The sequence below is a fragment of the Hyaloscypha bicolor genome (assembly GCF_002865645.1).
Source record: "Hyaloscypha bicolor E unplaced genomic scaffold K444scaffold_165, whole genome shotgun sequence".
Lineage (NCBI taxonomy): Eukaryota > Fungi > Ascomycota > Leotiomycetes > Helotiales > Hyaloscyphaceae > Hyaloscypha > Hyaloscypha bicolor.
In genome coordinates this window covers 2,155,861-2,176,813 of record NW_020194667.1, presented here as the reverse complement: position 1 = coordinate 2,176,813, position 20,953 = coordinate 2,155,861, and the positions used below count along the sequence as shown (strand labels likewise).

Here is a 20,953-nt window from a genome sequence, read left to right as displayed (position 1 = left end):
TCAAGGACCATCATCTGAATACACCGCTGCTCTCTCTTGTATCGACCAAATACAAGCGGGAGGCAACGATCCGGACCGCTGTCTCCTTGCTTCTAGACGGAGGAACGGACGTTAACGCAAGGTCAGACAATGGATGGACAGCTCTAAGTCGAGTTACCCATGACCTGGACTCAAATACTGCTCGGATGCTCATTGAGCGTGGTGCAGACGTCAATACGTCCACACTGGATTCATTGACGCCACTGCATAGAGCTGCAAAGACACCTTCGCTGTATACTTTGCAAAGCCTCCTCTCCCATTCTGCCAACCCCAATGCAGTCTCTGCGGATGGAGAGACTCCACTGAGCCTGGTTTGTCAGCTTTCATATGCGCACCACCGCACACAGGCTACTATGGTTGAACTCCTTCTTGCGGCTGGCGCAAGGCCAGAAGCGGGGCCCCCTGGTGCTAAACGGCCACTTGACGCAGTGATTAAAGCGGCACACGAGAATGAGGTGAGCCTCTCACACTTCCAATGGGGCGATACTCGTAGCGGCTTGGAATCCTTCATTTGGGCCAGGGAAGACCTCGAACAACGCATGAACACCATCAACGTTCTTCTTCGGCGCTTGGGTACAATCACACTTCATGATTCGACGCAACAGCTTCTGCAACAGATGTACGTTTTCAGGCCAATGCGAGATCTCGCGGGTATATCAATTGTGAACCTGCGACGCCACTTCCGAGAGCGCATTGCAGAGATAGTCGTCCTTTGTGACAAGGAATTGTATGATGACATGAGACGTTCGGTATAGAGATGGGGAGGAATTGAATTTTTTTTTTTGAACAGCACCCACTTTCCTGGTTCCTTTTCACTCAATTATCAATATTGCGGTACTTTTCCACTTCCCCTGGCGTTTATTTTTGACATACCCGAATTGTTAAGAAAGCGTTTCTCGGGCTTTGACTAGTATTCAATACAACTCAGGCTTCGTTCCTTGCTATCTTCCAAAGTCAAACGTTACTGTCTGGCCTCCTGCTTCGAACAAAGGCCTCGGCCACCTCGCCCTGGGTCGTTTTCTTCTGTTTTTGCTTTGCTTTCTTCAATTCATCTGCCTCAAGTCTCTGTTGCTTCTCATCCTGTCTCTCTAGGTACTTTCTCCGCGCTTCTTCTTTCCACCTCCTCGAAATCATCATTCGTTTTCTTGTTAGTGCGCTGCTATCCTGCCTTGACAAGAACCACAGGTCATAGAGCCGCGTAGTAGTCACGAACCACATCCAGGACACCCCTAATACTAATGAGAGGAATGAACGAACGAAAGGACTGAAGCCGAGGATCAGAGACGTAACGATTATGACGATTGATACGAAGACTAAGGGCACGGTACTGGTTAGTCTCCAGTCAATATAGTGAGTAGGGAATACAGACATATATAAGTCATTTCTTTGTGCAGTGTCCATGACGGTCCAAATGTCATCAAGTTCATTCCAAAGATCCCTGTACCAAATGATAACGGAAGCTGTGGGTTCATTAGTATCTGAGGGATCAGGCCGACATGGAGAGACTCACAAAGATGATAGTAATCACAGTGAATAACATGATTGACCGCCCTTGTCGCAATGTCTCTTCTGCTTGCCTGACGGCTTCTCGCGCTTGAACCACCCCTGCCTGTTGCTGCTTCAATGCGAGAAGTCCGTCCACCTAATCCAATATAGTCAGAAAAAGTGCATTAAAGATATCGAGAAAGCTTACGGCTTTTTCAGTATGCTGAGCAGACTCTTTCAGATGATTGAGATCGACGACTCGGTTGTTAAGATCTGCGGACAAACGAATCGCAAATTCCATCGTCCATTTCGCGTCTTTTTCGGCCTTGAGGGCCGTCTTTTCTCGAATATTTTCAGTATTTCCTTGGTGTTCTGTCTTGTCGGTGTCTTCATTTGCTGTATTTGTTTGCTGGTTATTGGGGATCTTAAGTGCAGTGACTGTTTTCGCTCTTGCTGTCCCCATGTCCTTCGCTATGGCCAGTTCAGGCGCTAAAATGTACTCGACATGCTTCTGGAAGTCCTTTAGCACTCTCTGCTGCTTACTTTTGATGTTAAGCATAATGTGCAACTCATCTAGGACATCTTTAATCTCTCTCGACAAATCTCCCTCGGGATTGATGTCAAGCAATGATTTGGCCTGCTCTTCGACATCGTCAACAATGATCTTATCTTTGTACACCTTGGACAATCGGCGAGTGATGTCCCAGAAGTGGTCATAGTATATCGTCGTTCGATTATTCTGCAAAGAGTGTCAGTCTCAGGCATTCTGACCATTCACCCAGGGGGACCTTACCACATTGCCTATAGCTTCCGCGAAGAGATCCATCATCTGAGGTTGTCGGTCTGCTGTCTTGGTACGATCGAAGAACACTTTAGAGCATTCGTCGATTATAATAAGAGCTAGGTCGTAAATCGATCTGATCTCGTTTTTTCGGACAAGCTTCAGGCGCAGACGGATACTTTTGTGAACTGCAGATGGATCAGGTTTATTTCGACCGTATCGTTTTGGGAAACTTGTGATAATGGTATCTGTGAAGTGTTTAGATAATGGCCTGATGTTTATCGAGAAGGCCCTTGCGTAAGAGCCTCGAGTCTTTACAATATAAGAAAGCAGGAGACAGAAGAGGAAATATGGAGGACGTACTTCCATTTAGAATCCAGAGCCATAACTGATCAACCATTATCACTCTGGGGACCTTTCGAATATCGTCCCAGCATTGCCTACAGGGTGGCCCCCCCTTGGTCTTGCAGTGAGCGTTGTGAATAAACTTCTTCTTGGGTGCGGTGCCTCGATAAACGACTTGATCTCTGTCTCTCTTTTTCGTTGACTGTAGCGTCCAGTAATAAGATTGATCAAGGGTCCGCCGTGCGTGGAAGGGAGGATTGCCATGGAGATATTCTTTCAGTAGTTGTTCTTCGTGGTAACGGTCCATTGCTTCCGAAATTTGCGCAGCTCTATAAAGTACCTGTCCTAACAAGGTTTTCGGAGCCACCATCCCCGGTGTCAATGCCTTAACCACGCTCGTCTTTGAAGCCTTGGATGTTGGATGAGCTGTTACTTCGTCTCGGAGTTTCGCGTGGACCATCTCAGTTGGCGTTTTGAGCCGCAGCAGAGGTTTATCTGAGTCAATAAATTCAACAGACGCATCGACTGACGGCGGCTTCTTTTTTGAACTCGATGTTGATGCCTGTGGATTTTGTGAATTCACCTCTGCTGACGAAACATACAAGAATTTCTTGCCTCTCTGCTCGTCCTTCCTGGTGTGCTCTTCGGTTATGTTACGCATCGATTCTTCGAATTTGTGACGGGATCTGTCAGTTTCCCAGTGCAGATATGGCATCTACCCAATCATTAGTCAAGCTAATTCCAGTGTGTTATGAATTGCGTACAAAAAGCACAAGATTATTCGGAGATTCCTCGAGGTGCTCGGGATCTGCTATATGTTAATGCAAGCCGATTATAGGACAGTGTTGAGCATCTGACTTGTGGAGATAATGTCACACCGAGGTCTCATGTGCCTCGCGTGAACGGCATCACCCCGACCACCATGTTGCTGACCTCTCCAGAATCCCGGCCGAAGTATCATATATGACTTTGAAGGATTGGCTGGCTGCCTAAATAGACCGTCGTAGTCAGGTCGTTTCTCGTTGAAATGACGCGCAATTGCTTCCTAAGATCAAAGTTAGAACGTAGAGACGACCAGGAGATCCCTTACATGCTTACCTCGATCCATTCCATGTTGTTCCCGGGAAGATGGAAGTACCGGATCCTTCCATCTTTGCAGGGTTTCATAAGTGGATTCGTGTCTGGGTCATCATTGTAAAGGAGATCCTTGAGAGGGATCTTCTGATTCGGGAAGTTCTCAGGAAATGCTTCATCCTTCACTCCAGTATATCCACTAGTCGTATCACCCCCCTGGTCCTCAAAAAACATCATGTACGCACTCAATCCGAAGGCATTTTCCTTGCAGAGCTTTTTCTCGTCTGGGAGCCTCCCCTCTTCAGTCTCCAGCCGTCGACGAACCCACATATTCAAGCTAGTCCGGAACCTAGTCACAAGACCTTTATTATTCTCATCACTTTCAAACAACATCCGCAAATCTCCAATACGTTTCTTCTCTTCTTCAATTCGTTGTTGCTTGTGCGGAGGCAGAGAGTTGAAAAATGCTTGGCGCTGGTACTCTTCGCGAAAGAGCTTCTCTTCAGCGTTCTCTTCGGCCTTGGTCAGTTTTCTATTCGGCGACAAGAATTTATTCTTATCTCGTTTTCCATCCTCGCGAAGGCATCCGAAATAGTGAAGAAGAGTATCGCGCACATCTTCGCGGAATGGGGGGCCGTGTGGTACCGTTGACAGGCAAGTACCTGGCGAGTCATGATCGCCCATGATCGCCGATTATTGTTCAATTGGCTTATAATGAAAGGCGGATATGATATGAGGTTGACGGCACATTCAATTCGCATCGATTATCCAGTGAAGAAAGCATGTTTTTGGCAAGGCTATCGAGTGGACCTGCGCATGTTTATAGCCCAGCCTTAACGAGCCGCGCCGGCCCCAGGGCATGGGCCTTGTAAGGCAATTCCCACAGTTTCAGCTGAATATGCAAGAATCCATTTTAGACAAGATCAGAGATGGTGTGCAGTCGCCACTTCACTCGGATTGGTCCTTTCATGACAAAGTATTGTTCTGCATGTGGGTGGGTTGCACCGCAAAGACCCCACGAGGAGCTGAGACTAATGATTGGCGATGACTTCGCCATCCCTGGTAGACGGCTTGGACCGGGGACATTGAGGCTGAAAAAAAGCAACCTTCAACGTAAGATTCCCCGCTCTGCACACTGATCAATTTGCAGGGTTTCTGTTCGGGCTCGGGCCTGCAGCCTATTTTTGGGGGGGGCGGGGAGAGAGGTTTAGTTCGACGACCCGAGGTTATATCGCCTTGCTGGATTCGCTCTCGGTGGAGGATTCCGATTACGAATTTCTCGGACTCTCACCGCTCGAGCCAAGAATTAAAGCTCGAATTTGCCACAAAGGAGTTGAGAACACTGAACACAAAACCACCACTTGGTGAGAGAAGCACCCTACACAAATCACCGAGGGCTAAGGTCCTCTATCATTACTCATCAATTCATTCACAGCTCTATGCAGCAAGTAAACTTTTCTCTACCCCGCCTCACTTCGTCTTCCCCGTCGGAATCCCAAACAACACCAGCGGCTTGCCATCCCCAGCAGGCTTATCAACCCTGAAATACCCCTTCCTCTCTAATTGAATAATATCATCCTCCTTCAAATCCGCCACATTCGCATCGCACAGCTGGATCGTCTTGCTCGAACTCTCCTTATTCACGAAGTCCTCCCAGTTATCCTCTTCCTCCAGCTTGTCCTTCGTGAACAGGTGATCGAACTCCCATACCTCAGCGGGGATAAGTTCGGCTGGGCCGGTGGATAGCCACGTGACTTTCTTCTCTGTCTTCTTGACGTCGCCTTCGAGGTGCAGCTCTAGCTCGATGTCCGTGATGGGGTTAGAGCTGATGATCTTGCGGACGATGGCGTTGCCCCAGTTCATCAAGGTGATTTCTTCGTCTTGCTTGAAGAGCTTGACGTCCTCCTGGTCAAGGATGAGATGTTTGCTGTATCCGACCTTCTTTTTCCCTCCAGCATCTCCGGCCTTGGGGATCTTGAACTTATCTTCGGTGTGTGCTTCGGTTGGACCGTTGGTGATGGTGGCTTTGACGGTATCTTTGGTATCCACGGCAGTATGTCTCGGTGCGATGGGGTCAATTTCTTTCTTGTTGGAAGCCCAGAAGTTCGTCCAGTCCATCGTGACAATATTTCGACTTGGTCCTTGCTTCAGAATGAAATCCCGTAATGCACCAATAGTCATGCCGTGTCTTCGAACTCCTCGAATGGTAGGCATACGTGGGTCATCCCAGCCCCAGACAATTCCAGCATCGACCAACTTCGTCAGCTTTCGTTTCGAGAGAACGGTTCTGATAAAGTTCATTCTTGCGAAATCCCACATGTGGACTTGGCGAAGTTTTAGGGTGTCGAGGAACCATTGGTATTGTGGGTTACGATCTGTGTACTCGGTCGTTCTTAGAGCGTGGGTTACACCTTCGAGAGCGTCGACGATTGGGCATGCAAAGTCATAGGTAGGGTACATCTTCCAGGTCTCGCCGGTGCGGTGGTGTGGTAGAAGATTGCAGCGGTAGATCACAGGATCTCGCATAGCCTTGTTGGGATTGTCGACTGACATCTTCGCACGAATGGCATTCTTCAATCCAATCTCAGAGCCTGCCTTCATCTCCTCGAAAATCGCCAGATTCTCCTCGACACTCTTACTCCGGTTCTTGCTCGCAATCCCCTTCATTCTTTCGTCTCTCATAGTATCTTGATCCGTATCGTCTGCGTATGCATGGCCCTCCTTGATCATTCGAATACAGTACTGGTACAACACCTCGAGATGATCGCTGGTATAGCTCGTCTTGTCCGGCTTGATGCCCACCAGCTTGAGATCTTCAATAATCGAGTCCTCATATTCCTGCTTCTCCTTCGAAGGATTCGTATCATCGAACCGTAGTAGAAGCGTGCCTTTGTAGAGCTCGTGTGCGAAGTAATCGTTCAACATAGCCGCCTTCAAATGACCAATATGCAAGTATCCCCTTCACCAGTTAGCAAATCTCTCCACACCTTGAAAAGGGAACATACGAAGGCTCCGGAGGAAATCTCGTAACAACACCCTTCTCCACATCCTGCAACGCCATATTGTAGCTAGCGCCCGCCTTACTCAGGCCCGCCTTCCTCGCCCTCTCCGCCTCATCCTTCGCTTTAATCTCCTCCTGGATTTCCGGATGGCTCTGCTCAATATAGGTAAACCATCTCCCCAGATTCGGTAGCGCTCCACGCTTCAAGAATGCGTTCGCGACCTTGTTGCTGCGGATCGTGACCCAGATGTTGATGTCAGCCTCGCTGAGCGAGTAGCCGTCGACGAACGTTCGCAGGATCAGGTGCTTGTCGAGAGCGATGAGGTGCGGCTCAATGACTTTGAAATCGGGCGCTGCGAGAGCGGTCGGCAGTGCCGCCAGCTCTGCGGTCTTCATTTTGGTGGTCGTGTGTAGATTATGTTTGGGAAGGGGGGAGAATTTATCGAGGGGAATTTTTGGCGTTGACTCAGGGCGGCGAAGCGTGTGGAGTCACTGGAGTGGAGGGGTATTTGGCACTAGAGCGAAAGGGGGCAGATTTTGAGATACCTGGCAACTTCATCAACAACTTTCTCTTCAATACCCTAACTTCAGCTCCTTTGAATTCAGTTGCTGCGTTGACATCCCAACTTTGAATCAAAGCCCTCGGAGGTCTTTCTCGTCGTCACTGCAAGGTTCAACCCTCAACTTTACGCTGAGAGGCCACACTCTCCCCGCAACCAAAATGCCACGCAATTTCAACCTCACCCTCCTCTCCGCCCTGCTCCTCCTCTTCACACTCGCGAACGCACAATTCCAATTCTTCGAGCAAATGTTCCAAGGAGGACAGCAACAACAACAACAGCGGCAAGAACCACAAAACATGCCTTCGGATTCATCTTGGTATCAGCAGAACTATGAAAATGGTACTTTCCCTCCCCCCCTCTTTCCTCTCCACCTTCCTTAACGTCCCGAAGTTGAGTGGGGAGTAAGCTGACGAGGAATGGTAATAGCACACTGCACGAACTACCTCTGCCCCGACACCCTAGCCTGCGTCCATTTCCCGCACCACTGCCCATGTCCACACCCGACTCACGAGGAGAAGTTCGAGCTGGCGGATGGAAAGGCTGTGTGTATTAGTAAGGGGGGCTTTAAGGCGGGTGAGGCGGCGAGGAAGATTGAGTTGGCCAGGAAGGGGTTGTTGTGACGGGATGAAGAAGGGAGAGACAGTGGGATGGACATTGGCTCTGATGGGATGTAAGATTTAGAGGGGCTGTACGAGTGAAGATGGGCTATGATGAAGACAGGGGAGAGATAAAAATGGAGTTTAGAGGCAATGTTGGGGAGCATATACCTGCAATTTGGTTTTAGGCTTTGGTTATGGGTACCGGAAACAAGTGCAAGAACTCGTCAATTATAGCAGTACTGCAATGCCCTGGACGGCTACCAAGTGGACAACAAAATCAGCATACGAAAAGCATCTCATTAGCTATTAACCATCAACTCATCATCTTCCCCATTACCTTTCCCCTCTCTTCCACGCACTAAACCCCTCAAGCATCACTCCCCACAGCCCTCAGCGGATACAACAACGCGCTACTAGCCTTCGCACAAGAACTCACACTCCCCCCATTAATACTCGCATTAACTGGGAGTCCCTGACTCCTCTGCACGCGTCCATAAACGTGATAATAATACCACACCTCACTCAGTTCCGTGAACCCATTATCCAAACTCCCCTTCCCTGCCTCCGTGGTATTATACCTGGGTCCCGAGCACCCAATATACGGCAACGCGCCGAAGCCCTTTGTCAGCGCGCTTTGCAGGTCCGTTAAACTAACCCTCGTTGCGTTTGAAGGTCGAATACCGGCCGCTGAGAGCCAACCATAGGTGGGCAAGTTGGCATAATATTGCACAGCAGTCTGGAAGAAATCCACCACATCACTATGGTTAGTGTAGGAAGGACCACAGCAAGGTAAATCGAAAGACGAAAAGCATGTAGCGTGTTTGCTGAACTCGTGGCCCCAGAAATCGCCGTTGGGCGAGCCTTGGGAGATCCAGTATTTGTTCATGTAAGCAAGGAGGTCGAGCTTGCCCAGGGGCGCGAGGAAGGAGCTGATGCTTGGCCCCGTATAGGGGGGCACGGGGGTACCGGAGGAGGTCCCAGTTGTGGTGTTTGGAGAGGGGACGGGGTCGTATTGACGGCTGAGGGGTGGGGGTTCAGCTTCAAACACCGTTAGGGAAAGGGGACGGGGAAAGGAGACGAACTTTAGATCACAGTATTGCGTGAACGAGCCGTTGCAGAAGTCAGGCCAGAGACCGTGCAGTGTCCATGTGTTTTTGGGCAGCACTTGGCCCTTGGACTCGAGGCCAGTGTAGGTGTCCCAGAATTGGGTGCTCAGGACGAGACCGCCAAAGGTTTCGGTACAGCAAGAATCGGTGATGTTTGGGAAGGCTTCTTTTGAGCAAGAGAGATAGGGAGTTTCTAGTAGTCTGTGAGAACATGGCACTTGGAGGGGAGGGTGAAGCAAACGCAATTGACATGTGTGGTTCAGATTGCTCTCTCCATAGAGGGAACCGTGAGAGACTCCGAAGAGCACAGAGCTGAGAAGAGTGAGTGTAGTGAGCCGCATTTTGACAACTTCAATTGAGTAAGAAGCAAGAGAGAAGTAAACGAGAGAAAGAGGGAAGAGAGAAGCCATGGAGCTTTACAGCTCCGTAGTTGTAGCTTCTAGGATTCTAGCAAACTATCTATCGGACGAGTCCGAGCCAGCAGGCAACGCCTTCCATATGCGGTCACTAAACCGTGCACAGGATGATATCATGAGTGATTATTTGCACTCTGTTCCTCGAGGCCGAAGAGCTTGCATCCCGGATCGATGCTCAGGGTTCACACCAATCCGAATGAAGAAGGCGGGGAGTCGCCCAGGCGAGCACGTGGGGCAAAGGGCTCAGGATGAGCGACCGAGGGTTTCTCGAACTTCGCCGGGTGGCTTGGCGGGCTGGCAATTTGGAGGATGTTGGAGAACGTGCTTGTACAGTTGGTCTTCACAACTTATATAAAGATGCTTGATTTGCAATTATGTAAGGTTACTCCGTATTCCGTACAGCCATGAACACCATCAGAACGCCAGGATGTGAGCGGGTGTGCCAAGACTACCCCTCGATGATGCACCCCCAAGAACCGATCACTTCGAATCTCCTTCCTCGAATTTTCAATGAAGATCAAGCTCAATCATCCCCATGACTACCAATGCAAATACACAGATAAGTATGCTGGTAATGTCTACATCACATCATTTTCATCAACATCTCTCATCCCCGGCCGAATCTTCGATCAAACAACTTCAGCACACCCATAACACTCGCAGCTTCGACTTCCATCGGCGCTCGTCCAGCATGAGCAGGCGGTGTAGCGTGTAGTCTCCCAAGCCAAACGTTCAGTTCCTCGCTCGCTTGATCGAAGTTCTTGTGAGTCGAGAGGGTCTTGTAGGTATCCGCGCAGCTCAAGCTAGGTGGAGGCTGGGATGGAGCAGCTGTTGGCAACGACTTGCAGCATCCTCCTCCGTTGGCATTACCACCGCAGCAGCCGTCTGGAGCCGCTGATCCAGAGGTAGCACGGATTGCAGCGAGAGACCGACAGAAGAGCCCGGACTTGGGATCAGCTTGGCATTGTTGACATGTACCAGGACCTTTGGCGCAGGAATTGGCTGGCGCTGTGGTGGCGACTGGTCGATGCATCTGGTTTGGCTGTAGTGACGGTAGCTTGATTCCATTTCCATCCAAGTCCGTGTCTGAGGGGGGTGGAGTAACTTCGTTCAAAAGAGGTGCTAGTCGGTTCTGATGATCTTGAGGATTGGAAGCTGCTTGTGCCGCAGCCTCAGCGCACATGCAATATGTTCCTTCCTCACAGAAACCACAGGACTCTCCTGGTGGTCGGGTAATCTGAACGAGTGGTTCTTGGGAAGATTGGGTGGGCTTGGAGGAGTATTGTGCCGTGAAGTCAACTTCGAGTGGCGTAGAAGGATCTGAGTGACGTTGACGCTTGTCCGCGTAGTTTTCCGTCGACGGCGAGTGTGATCTCTTGGGTTCCGCTGATTCAGATAGCTCCGCTGCAGCTCTGATAGTTTCCTCCAAACATTCGCAATGTGTCTCCGGTGTACACTTCCCACACCCGGCCGTAGAGATAGCCAGAGCCTGCTCCACACAAGCACAATTACTTGTAGAAGTGCATCCACCACATCCAAAAGAACTGTCATCAACTTGGACTACCAGATTCCGGTACAGTTGCGGTGGCGGGGCCTTGGTCTCATGCTGTCGAACATGCCGTGGAGGGAGTGGAACCGCATCTGTGCCCGTTGTCCTTGCCCCATTTCGCAGGTAAGCCAACTCAGCAAGGGCAGCCTCCTTCTCCCGTCTCTCATACTCCGCAATCCGATCCAAAGTATCACATCGTAGCCTCCACGATTGAACCTCGCCGCTGAACCTCTCAACATCCGCCTCCAGCTTCACAATCTTCGTCCTCAAGCCAGCCTCGCGTTTCTGCTGCTCCTCCTTCGTCTCCTCCAGCTGTTCCTCCAATTCTCCAACCCTAGCAGCCCTCCTCTCTCGGAATGCTCGCTGGGCAGCTCGATTCTGTGCTTTTCTTTTCGTCGGGGGTGTATCTGTCGCCGGTTTCCGACCAGGCTTCGGGCGCGGCGGGATGACCCATTCCTTCGTCGTTACGAGCGAAGGAGCGGCGATACCTGATGCTGGCGCGATGGCAGCCATATTAGCCATATTCGCCGCATTTGCGGCTTTGATTGCGATAGTTGGAAGTGCTGGGGCAATATTTGCAGGGGAGGCTGCGCTGGAAGGGGTCGACACCGCAGGCGACGCCATGTCGCTAATCGAGCGGATTCGAGATGTCGTACAACGAGAACGAGATCAACGTCGCACACTAGACGCTGGGTGACGGGACACCATCTACGGCCTGCGAAGGAGGAGCAGTCGTCGTGAAGGCGCAGAATTCCCAGAGCGAGGTTGTGGAGGAGAAGCAGGTTGCAGAGATTGATCTTATCAGATCGCCAGATTATGTACAGTACCCCCCCCTGTTCATATGTTAGTTTGCCACTGGTGGTGCCGATCTTACTAGCTAAATAAGGGTGATTTATCTGGCTGCTTTAGTACATCCAGAACATAGGGGTGCCCCACTAAAATCAAATGACAATTTGCAGCCAGACCATTCAAAATTGAAGCTATATAGAGCACATAAAAACCAGTGATATAATTGAAGCCCAAATGAGTGTATATATATATATCGCAACCCAAGCGAGAGTGAAGCATGAAAACAGTACAAAAAAGGAGAGCTAAAAGAGTGTTTCTAGCTAGTCAATCAACCACCTAATACCGTGTATTCCCTCCCTGAGCATCAATTACCCTCTGCATTCGATCGGGCATACTTTTGATCAATTTCAGGAGGAATTCCTCCGGTACTGCCTCCCAAGCCTCCCTCACAGCTGTTTTTAGCTCCTGCTTAGTAGCCAAAGGACGCTCCTTTTCCAACCAGTCCTTTATCCACTTCCACACATGCTCAATAGGATTGAGATCTGGTGAGAGGGCAGGCCAGGCTAGTGGAATTATACCCATATTAGCGAATGCTGCCTTCGTTTGACGAGCATTATGGGCAGGAGCGTTGTCTTGCATGAACGTCCACTCCAGGTGAGAGTTCTGCTCCATCCACTGCCCAATAACTGGGAGTATATGAGCCCTATAGGATGACTAGGTTAATTAGTATAGCCTCAAGTCAAAATCAGAAGTACGTACGGCATTAATTGTGCCCTATTCCTTCTCCCATATCACGAGTGGCCCTTTCAGTATCCCAGCAAAGCATCCCCAAGCCATCCACCCAGGCTTCTTCCTATGCCTTTGTGTAATCGTATCGCGATGCCACTCCTCGTTCTGACTAATAAGACGAGTAACCCATACCCTTCCGTGTAATTCTCCAGTTACCCAGGTCTCATTGCTCCAAAGATAGCGAAACCAATTAATCCAAGTCCATGTGATATGTGCCCAAGCAAATGCGAGTCGATCGCGGCGAACCTTATCAGAAATAGGAGGACGAATTCGTGAGACTCTCCTCCCATACCCCTCTATATCCATCGCAGCTTTAATAGCCTTTACACCGTATGGTATCCCCAAGTCCAAACGTCCAGGTATATCCTCCCATTTGACAAGCCGGTGCAATGGCGATTCCTGTATCCAACGGACAAGCTTCTTGCGATGCTCTGTACGAAGGACAGGGCCTCGGAAATTACGTCGAGAACGAGGGGTATGTGGTTGTGCTCGTGCATATTGAACTTGACGAATCGTCCACTTCTTCTCCTTAAACTCCTTTACAATCTCGCTATCTGTAAACCCCAGCTTGTATATCAAATCGACCCTAATTCGGTCATCGCGATCGAGAGGATTAGCCCTTGCCCACTCCTCATTTCGTCGTTGAATGCCCTGGAGTCGAGGACCAGGAGCACGAGTGTAGGGAAGAGGATTGTCGAGCGATTCAAGGTCTTGTGCTACCTGGCGAAGGCGTGCGGCAAGCACTGTCTCTTCTGGAGGTTCGTGTGGAGTAAAAGGACGTGGAATCTCCTCGATTTCGTCTTCAGAGTCTGAGGAAATCTCCCCAAAGGGGAGTGTAAGCGTTTGAGAAGGAGGCTCTTGAGAGGAAGGACCTTCACCACTATTGGATTCAATATCCTCGTCTTCTTCGATAATCGGAAGACCGTGCAATGGAGTAAGCACCGACCAGTATCCGCTATGAGGGCGTACGGCAAGATTCAAGTCGATTTCGCGCTCTATATCAAAGATCTGAGCAGGAGGGGTTGAGGGTGGAGGGGTTGGAGTGGGTGGAGGGGTTGGAGAGGGAGAGGTAGGAGAACTAGCGGATAAATCCACTAGTTCTACGTCTTCCTCAATCGCATGGAAGACAGTTTCAGGAACTGTATTATCGAGAATGTCCTGCAAGTCCATTTTTGAAGGTAAATAGAATGGATAATTAGTAGGAAAATGAGCTGTGGACGTACTATTTATATAGATGATTCTATAGGTGTCAAAAATCACCTGATTTTTACTCCGTATACACTTCTCTGTTATAACTGAGGGGATTCAGAGATCGCTCACCCATTAAGAGGGAATATTATATTATTGACGCAGTTATTACTGTCGATTATACTCTCTTTTACTTCTATTACATTATTTAAGAAGCCACATAGCAATAGTAGAGCGGGGAAGCAAGCAGTGATGTCAATAAAGCTGGCCCAACCGCCATTGTTTTGATAATCTTACCGCTTTTAGCTTATTATTTATATCCTCTAGTCCTAGGCAACCGGAAGGAAATCACATAGCAACGATAAAGCGGCTGCCAAGGCGCCAGTGGCAAACTAACATATGAACAGGGGGGGTACTGTAGGTTGTGCGCTAACGAGGAACTGTGCGCCGTCTGCCGAGTTCGGATGGCTTTGGTGGCCTTGCTCCTCTCCTCCGCCCAATCACAGCCACAAACACGCCCCATCTCCATCAGATAGCGGACCCTGGATGAGGAGTCACGCCTTGGCTCAGAACACCTTTGTCCTCCGGTTATGTAAAGGCCGAGATCGAGCCAGATAATTGTCTCAAACTACACGTGAGCTGTCCGAACGAGGAGCCTGAGACGAGGACCGTGGACGCTGGACCAGAGCAGAGTAGAGCAGGGGGGTCTTCTTGCAACAATGAGTAAATTCTACTTCGGCGGAGCCTCAGGGAGCGTCTCTTCTGACGACGAGGACAATCTTCCGTACCCTGAAGCTCTCCCTCGAAGTGACTTCCTGGCCCCGGACTTCGATGCACCGACATATCTCTCCACACTTTCAGACCGCCATCAGACACTCGAGGATCTACGTTCTGATCTGAGAGAAAGATCTCAAGCATTGTCAAAGGAATTACTGGATCTTGTCAACACGAATTATGAGCAATTTCTGAGTCTTGGCTCGGATCTGAAGGGCGGTGAAGAGAAGGTTGAAGATGTAAGGGTTGGCTTATTGGGCTTCAAGAGAGGAGTTGAAGATGTGAGAGGGAAGGTTAGAGAGAGGAAAGTCGAGGTAGAAGGTCTTTTGACGGAGAAGAAAGCTGTTGCCAAGGAGATTGCCCTCGGCAGGAAGCTATTGGAAGTTGAATCTCGACTGGAAGAACTCGAGGACAGGCTCATGGTTTCTTCACTGGGCCGATCCGTCAATGGAGGAGACGAGCCATGGTCGGACAGCGAGGATGAGGAGGACGAAGAAGCGGCCGAGGGAGTTATTGGAGGGACCAGTGTCAGAAAGCTCCAGACTCTCGTGACTGATTATCGACATGTGGAGCTATTGACCACTAGCATTGGGAAAGACCATCCTTTCATTGTTGCTCAGGATTCGCGGATGCAGCGAGTCAAAAACACCATTCTGCTTGATCTCACTGCCGCTTTGAAGTCGGCAGCATCTATTGGAGAGTCGGGCAAGACGAGACTTGTCAAGATATTGGGCGCTTACAGGGACCTCGGAGCAGAGAATGAGGCCATCAAAGTGCTCAAGGATTTGAAGTCATGAGGTATCCAAAACAAAAGTGTAGCATAGCGTTGGAGTTCAGGGGACAAAATGGATATTCTACATCTAATCTGCAATCGTACACACTACGACGTGGACAGCTCTCTCGTCGTGATCTTCGAATCCGCCGAAATAAACTCACCATTCAGCGGAAACCCCGGTGCATTCGTAGAGCTCAACACCACCTCACTCAACTCCTTATTAATCCGATCGCTCAAATGCGCCATGTCCTTCTTCACCGCCTCAATGAATGCCCTAACGTTTCTCTGCATTTCCTCAGGTGTAAACCCCAACTGTCCAATCGCCATCCTCACGACCCCCAACCTCTCCCTATACTCGGCGCCCCCAACCATATCCTTTAACACAGCCGCCGGATCCTTTACCACCGTCCCCAGCTTCGTACTCGGCATCAACCCTCGCGGACCAAGAATCCTGCCGAGTCCGGCTTTGTTCATCTTGTCCAGGGAGTCTGTCTGGCAGATACAGCGGTCGAATTCGATCCGTCCGTCTTTCACGGCTTCAAAGATGTCTTCTTCTCCTACCAACGAGGCGCCTGCTGCGCGTGCTTGCTCGGCGTATTTCGAATCCGGGGGGCAGATGACACAGATACGGATGTCTGTTCGAACGGGATGGGGGAGCCGTAATCGGTTTCTGACGACGGGGCCGTTCTTTTGTGATCGGAGTTTGATGGCCATTTCGTACTTGACACTCGTGGGTGACCTTCCAACTTCGAAGGCCCTGATATACCTGCCCCCATCCATCCATTAGCCATTGTGCTTTACTAGACTATCCATAGTAAGGGGAGGGGACGGGGGACGGGACGAGAGACATACCTCATTGCATCACAAAGGCTAAACATCTCCGCATCCTTCAAATCATACGTCTTATACGCGGTCCTCGCCTTCCTCTTCTTCTGCGGAGCATCTTTCTTTTTATTCTTCTGCGGATTCTGGCTCTTGGATACAGTGCCAGCTTTCTCCTTCTTCGACAGGATCTTGGGCACAAAACTCCCGCGGGAAGCACATGCTGCTGTCGTGCTCAGGAGCCTTGCAGGTCCGAATCTTGTTCCAGGAGGAGGTGAGGATAAACATAGTCTGCTCAATTGAGCGAGACATTGCCTGGAAGTGGCCATGTTGTGGTTGCTGAGTGCTTCCTGATGTCGTTCTCGAGACAAAATTGTCTGGTCGCCTAGTGCGAAAGATCCCTGTCAATCCTCGGGAGCTTTTTCTGAGCTTGACGACCTCACTTCACGAATTTCAAGACGGGCTTCAACGACACACAATGCTCCTCCCACGATTACAGCCGCCTTTACGAGCAGCGCTCGCCTCAATTGCACGCTCTTCTCCCTCGGGGACCTCCACAGCATGTCTGAACGAAGCGTTTGCCGCGCTGGCACTGAAGCCATTGGTGTTCGTCCGCCACGCATCACACGCCCAGCAAGGAGCTGTTAACAAGGCGAAAGACGGGCCTGGGAAACGACTTGGTGCTAAGAAGTCTGGAGGTTTGTCAATTGCCCACATATGTCGAAACATTCCCTCGAGTGAACAAGCGCTGATGATATCTACAAACAGAGCAATACGTGATCCCAGGCAACATCATCTTCCGCCAACGAGGCACGCACTGGTTCCCCGGCGAGAACTGCGCCATGGGCCGCGATCACACTATCTACGCCACCGAATCGGGGTATGTGAAGTACTACAAAGATCCTGAGAAACACGGCAAACGACAGTACATCGGGGTAGTGTTCAAACGAGATCAGGTTTTACCGTTACCGCGGAATTCTCATCGGAGGAGGAGGTTGAATATGGTGGCTGTGAAGATGGAGGTCCCGCCCACAGCCACGGAGCCGGTTGTGACGGATCTGCTACTGGAAGGAAGTGGGGTTGGTGGGAGGAAAGAGGTTAAGGTGAGGAAGAAGAAGGGCGAGAGGAAAGGGGAGGAGGGCAGAAATTTGAAGTTGAGACCGGGGTATATGTACAGAGAGGCGAATTGGGAGATTGGAAGGGCGGCGGAGAGGGCGGGGGTTAATGTTAAGGCGTTTAAGCCGAGGGATCGGTGGACCGCGTGGAAGAAGAGGGAGGTTAGGTTTGCGAAAAATGCGGAGAAGAGGAGTTTGGGGAGGAAGATTGGTGGGAAGTAAATGAGGATGTGAGGAGGTGTATTATATTGTGGGATAGGAGGGGTGTATAGACAGCTGGCATCTCTGAATACTAAGAGTGCATGCTATGAGGTTAAGTATTGGAAGTTTGCTGTTCTCCCTAAATGCCGGTAATAATTGATCTACCTTATTTGATTAGCTCGAGTGAGCATGTCTGTCTGAAGCGAACTCACAGCCGTTCCCGGGGGCCGCGATACAAAAGAGCTCCAGCCACCAGGCACTTCTCCATCTTGCTCGAGTGACCAATCATTCTGCAAATTCGAGAGTTCTCGAACTGCGCCTGCTTGGAAAGTTGCACTTAGGACGCAGCGAAAGCGTTTGCTTGAAATTTTCGAAATTTCATTGTGACACTGCCAACCGCCCTGGGGCAAAAATCCTCACTTCCTCTGTTCCGGTGTGCAGTCATCCTTTCATAACAAAGATGTTCCTTCTTCTCTTCTAGCTGCGTCCCTGCCTTGGGCTTCGTAAGGTTGCTCCTCCTTGTAGACGCTAAAATTGCAGTGCAACCAAACACCGCATAACACAGTCAAATCAAGCGACGCCAACAGCCTCAAAAGTGCTCTCAAATGGCCCTCGGATATTCAATAGACCCCCAACCCCCACAGTTCTCATTTCTCTAATCAGACTTCACCAAACAAGGAATGAAGACTCACCGACTCATTGAACGCTTGAAATCATTGAACGCTTGAAAGTTCTATCAAAGATGGGCTATGCCAAGACTTTGACTTATTCCCGAAAGCTTGTTTGTACTGAAGCGAGCGTCGGCCCAATGTATATGGAAGTAAGATTTCTGGCAATCGCCCGGAAGTGTTTATTTGGAATCACGAAAGAGTGCCAGATTTGCACTTACGAAGAGATACTGCTTGGCCAACATGGTGTTCGTCCCACACCCCTCAATAATGGTCTGCACCGCCTCCTCTACCAACCAATTCTCTAAACACCCTCCCTCCCAGATGCGAATTTCACGAAGGCTATTCACAACGATACCTACCCCTTCATCAAGCCCGCCAAATCCACAATAACGCCCACGCCGTCTTCATCACCGGTGCATTAGGAGGCATCGGCCTGGCCACAGCCCGCTCATTCACCAAAGCAGGTGCATCTCAAATCGCACTCAGCTCTGTCAAGCCTTTGCCCCCGGGCACCCATGAGAGTCTCCAAGCAGCCGCGAGAGCGCCAAACCGCAAACCACCACAGCTACCTACCCTCCATCTCAACCCCTTGGACTCCTTCTCAATCTCAAAAGCTGTTGGAACAATCACATCCTCGTTCGGGAATCCAGATATCCTCATCAAAAACGCAGGATCCTTGGCTATCCCTTCCCCTATCTCTTCCTCGGATGGTGGCACATAGTGGAAGGCCTTTGAAATCAGCCTCCTTGGCACCTACCGCATAACGCAAGTCTTTCTCCATCTCCTCCCCTCCTATCCTGGTGTTCTGAGGACAATCGTGAATCTCAGCTCCATAACAGCGTATAACGTACGACCGGAAGCAAGTGCCCACGGGAAGTCGGAATTCGCAGTTTTGAGATGGACGGAGTTTTTGGTCGAGGAGAATCGGAGAGTGGGGTTGATTGTCTTTTCTGTGCATCCTGGAGCAATCATGACGAAGTTGGCGGAGGCGATACCGAGGGAGACTTGGGAGAGTGCATTTCCTTCTTCTTCTCCACTTTTTTAGTTGAGTGCAAGGTAACGGCTGTAGCTGACTTGGGTAGTGTTGAAAGATACGACAGAGATCGCCGGGAATACAATTGAGTTTTGAGAGTGGCTGAGTGGGAGGTATGTTAGTTATCAGTGAGATATGCCAGAGTTCCTACCGAGGGAGGGGGAGATTTTTGAGGTTGACTAGTTGAAGATGAGGATGGCTTTTGTATTTCTACGCCGCACATCTTGGCCAATACTAAGGAAAGACAGGTTCAGTAGAGGGATGATCTGCAAGCATGACTCTACCTGGTAATACCGCTGACGACTTCTAGATATCAGATCGCGCCTTTGTCAGTTTAAGGAACTTTGTCAAAGGAAGTGAGTCAGGTCCGAAATGATGTCGGAACTTGCGAAGTGAGGTGTTGGCGAATCAATTAGGGGCTGTGCCCCTGTAGGTCCCCGAAACTCGGGGTCTCTCACCGCTAAATCTTAGCAACGAGGTAGTTCTGTGTGAGATCGACAAAAAAGTGGAGATTGCGGTCTTGGCCGAGCCAATTCCAAAAATCCTTTGGTCGTTTCAAATGGCTTTGTGGCAGGTTACACGCGTGGATTCAGCAGCTGAAAGTCTAGCGCTGACCCCAGCTTGTACTACTTCGTATTTACACTCCGAGTTACACAGCCACCTGAGCAAGTTCGATTCTTTCTTGGTTTTTTGTTTCACTTCTCTTAAGTTTGTATCTCCGCGGTCTTTTCCGTCTTGCTTCATTCTTGTTTTTAAAATACTTTTTCTCAATGTCGGTCTCAACGTCAGGATTTGCTCTCCGAATAAACGGCACCTGCCCAGGAAACGATGTCGACTGCGGCGCAACAGTAACGCCTTACCGCGCCTGCTGCCCAGAGAATTCATTTTGCCCAAGCCAATACAATGTCAATGTAAGTCAACTCGTCAGATATCGCTCACCCATAGCCACAATATTAATCGTATATCTCAGTGTTGCCCCACCTCAGCCAATTGCACTGGCATCTTACTCCAAAATCCTCAATGCGCAAACCAATCGTGGAATCTGTATGATAACAGCGGATACTTTTGTTGCGAGAAGGGTTTAATTGGATATGCTTCAACGACCGATAGTGATGGGTGTGCCTCCCCTGGATACGCATTTCAAAGTGGAGAGGTCACGCTCGCTATAATAAGCACCGGAACAGGTATGTTACCCTGCAATAGTGTAGAATATGAGCTGATGTTCATTGCTTGAAAGTATCATCAAGCTCTGCAACCTCAACGTCAACGTCAACATCCTCGACCAGCACTCCAACCCACACGACCTCTTCCCTCGCCAAGAAATCAAATACGGGACCACTTGTTGGAGGTATAGTGGGCGGTGTCGTGGTCACCATTGTTATTGCTGCTCTAATCTGGTTCGTAATGAGGAAGCGTTCGAAAAAGACGATCGAGCACACTCTCAACGGCGAACTTGTGGAATTGCACCACAGAGACGATAGAGATTTCAAGAAGCCGAGCGAATTAGGTAACCAGTATGGTGTTAGTGAGTTAGCGGGTGGTCAGAAGGGGGATGGGAGGCCAGGCGAATTGTGGGCTCCGCATGCTGTGAGTGAGTTAGGTGTTAATGTCCCAAGTTAAGCAATAGAGCTAAGATCCGAGCCGCATCTAAGTTATGAATCCGGGATTCGCATTCAACCTCTCACGCAACTCCTTTAATTTGCCCCCAGCCAACTCAAAGTCCTCCAAACCCAGATATATCTGCCCGCTTAGTCGAACCCACATCGAACAGGCATAAGGAGAAACCTGGAAACGCGTGTCGGCCTCTTTGAAAGCTGCCAACTTTAACCACTTCTGAA

General features: G+C 49.9%; 11 protein-coding genes across 11 annotated transcripts; 5 read left to right on the top strand and 6 right to left on the bottom strand.

Moving 5' to 3' along the window:
• Positions 1 to 80: 80 nt before the first annotated feature.
• Positions 81 to 350, top strand: K444DRAFT_487387 (ankyrin; the record flags this gene model as incomplete). Its single annotated transcript, XM_024873142.1, has 1 exon — positions 81 to 350. A coding segment is annotated over one exon (270 nt), but the record flags the coding sequence as incomplete, so codon positions are not given.
• Positions 351 to 556: 206 nt separating this feature from the next.
• Positions 557 to 4,734, bottom strand: K444DRAFT_600532 (uncharacterized protein). Its single transcript, XM_024878623.1, has 9 exons — positions 3,749 to 4,734; positions 3,509 to 3,695; positions 3,415 to 3,458; positions 2,669 to 3,365; positions 2,318 to 2,553; positions 1,733 to 2,263; positions 1,550 to 1,681; positions 1,409 to 1,499; positions 557 to 1,352 (listed from the first exon to the last, which is right to left on the bottom strand). Exons 1-9 carry the CDS (start codon positions 4,406 to 4,408, stop codon positions 994 to 996), a joined length of 2,937 nt encoding a protein of 978 aa, XP_024730018.1. The 5' UTR covers positions 4,409 to 4,734; the 3' UTR covers positions 557 to 993.
• Positions 4,735 to 5,141: 407 nt separating this feature from the next.
• K444DRAFT_619780 (putative glutamyl-tRNA synthetase, cytoplasmic) lies at positions 5,142 to 7,169 on the bottom strand. Its single transcript, XM_024881575.1, has 2 exons — positions 6,730 to 7,169; positions 5,142 to 6,683 (listed from the first exon to the last, which is right to left on the bottom strand). Exons 1-2 carry the CDS (start codon positions 7,119 to 7,121, stop codon positions 5,195 to 5,197), a joined length of 1,881 nt encoding a protein of 626 aa, XP_024730017.1. The 5' UTR covers positions 7,122 to 7,169; the 3' UTR covers positions 5,142 to 5,194.
• A 383-nt stretch (positions 7,170 to 7,552) lies between these two features.
• On the top strand, positions 7,553 to 8,086 carry K444DRAFT_619779 (uncharacterized protein). Its single transcript, XM_024881574.1, has one exon. The coding sequence runs from the start codon at positions 7,705 to 7,707 to the stop codon at positions 7,906 to 7,908; it is 204 nt and encodes a 67-aa protein (XP_024730016.1). The 5' UTR covers positions 7,553 to 7,704; the 3' UTR covers positions 7,909 to 8,086.
• Positions 7,987 to 9,539, bottom strand: K444DRAFT_619777 (ribonuclease T2). Its single transcript, XM_024881573.1, has 2 exons — positions 8,970 to 9,539; positions 7,987 to 8,906 (listed from the first exon to the last, which is right to left on the bottom strand). The coding sequence occupies exons 1-2, from the start codon at positions 9,332 to 9,334 to the stop codon at positions 8,255 to 8,257; spliced, it is 1,017 nt and encodes a 338-aa protein (XP_024730015.1). The 5' UTR covers positions 9,335 to 9,539; the 3' UTR covers positions 7,987 to 8,254.
• Positions 9,540 to 9,732: 193 nt separating this feature from the next.
• K444DRAFT_619776 (uncharacterized protein) lies at positions 9,733 to 11,734 on the bottom strand. Its single transcript, XM_024881572.1, has one exon. It carries the CDS (start codon positions 11,580 to 11,582, stop codon positions 10,017 to 10,019), a length of 1,566 nt encoding a protein of 521 aa, XP_024730014.1. The 5' UTR covers positions 11,583 to 11,734; the 3' UTR covers positions 9,733 to 10,016.
• Positions 11,735 to 12,333: 599 nt separating this feature from the next.
• Positions 12,334 to 13,896, bottom strand: K444DRAFT_619774 (uncharacterized protein; the record flags this gene model as incomplete). Its single annotated transcript, XM_024881571.1, has 3 exons — positions 12,334 to 12,461; positions 12,507 to 13,694; positions 13,760 to 13,896. Coding segments are annotated over 2 exons (957 nt in total), but the record flags the coding sequence as incomplete, so codon positions are not given.
• Positions 13,897 to 14,443: 547 nt separating this feature from the next.
• On the top strand, positions 14,444 to 15,295 carry K444DRAFT_600520 (uncharacterized protein; the record flags this gene model as incomplete). Its single annotated transcript, XM_024878622.1, has 1 exon — positions 14,444 to 15,295. The coding sequence occupies one exon, from the start codon at positions 14,444 to 14,446 to the stop codon at positions 15,293 to 15,295; it is 852 nt and encodes a 283-aa protein (XP_024730012.1).
• An 83-nt stretch (positions 15,296 to 15,378) lies between these two features.
• K444DRAFT_647128 (ribosomal protein L1) lies at positions 15,379 to 16,424 on the bottom strand (the record flags this gene model as incomplete). Its single annotated transcript, XM_024885296.1, has 2 exons — positions 15,379 to 16,039; positions 16,126 to 16,424. 2 exons carry the CDS (start codon positions 16,422 to 16,424, stop codon positions 15,379 to 15,381), a joined length of 960 nt encoding a protein of 319 aa, XP_024730011.1.
• A 149-nt stretch (positions 16,425 to 16,573) lies between these two features.
• K444DRAFT_542189 (ribosomal protein L27) lies at positions 16,574 to 17,432 on the top strand (the record flags this gene model as incomplete). Its single annotated transcript, XM_024875858.1, has 2 exons — positions 16,574 to 16,793; positions 16,864 to 17,432. 2 exons carry the CDS (start codon positions 16,574 to 16,576, stop codon positions 17,430 to 17,432), a joined length of 789 nt encoding a protein of 262 aa, XP_024730010.1.
• Positions 17,433 to 19,885: 2,453 nt separating this feature from the next.
• On the top strand, positions 19,886 to 20,735 carry K444DRAFT_542348 (uncharacterized protein; the record flags this gene model as incomplete). The annotated part of the gene is made up of 3 exons (XM_024875874.1): positions 19,886 to 20,026; positions 20,086 to 20,317; positions 20,353 to 20,735. 3 exons carry the CDS (start codon positions 19,886 to 19,888, stop codon positions 20,733 to 20,735), a joined length of 756 nt encoding a protein of 251 aa, XP_024730009.1.
• Between the last annotated feature and the right edge of the window lie 218 nt (positions 20,736 to 20,953).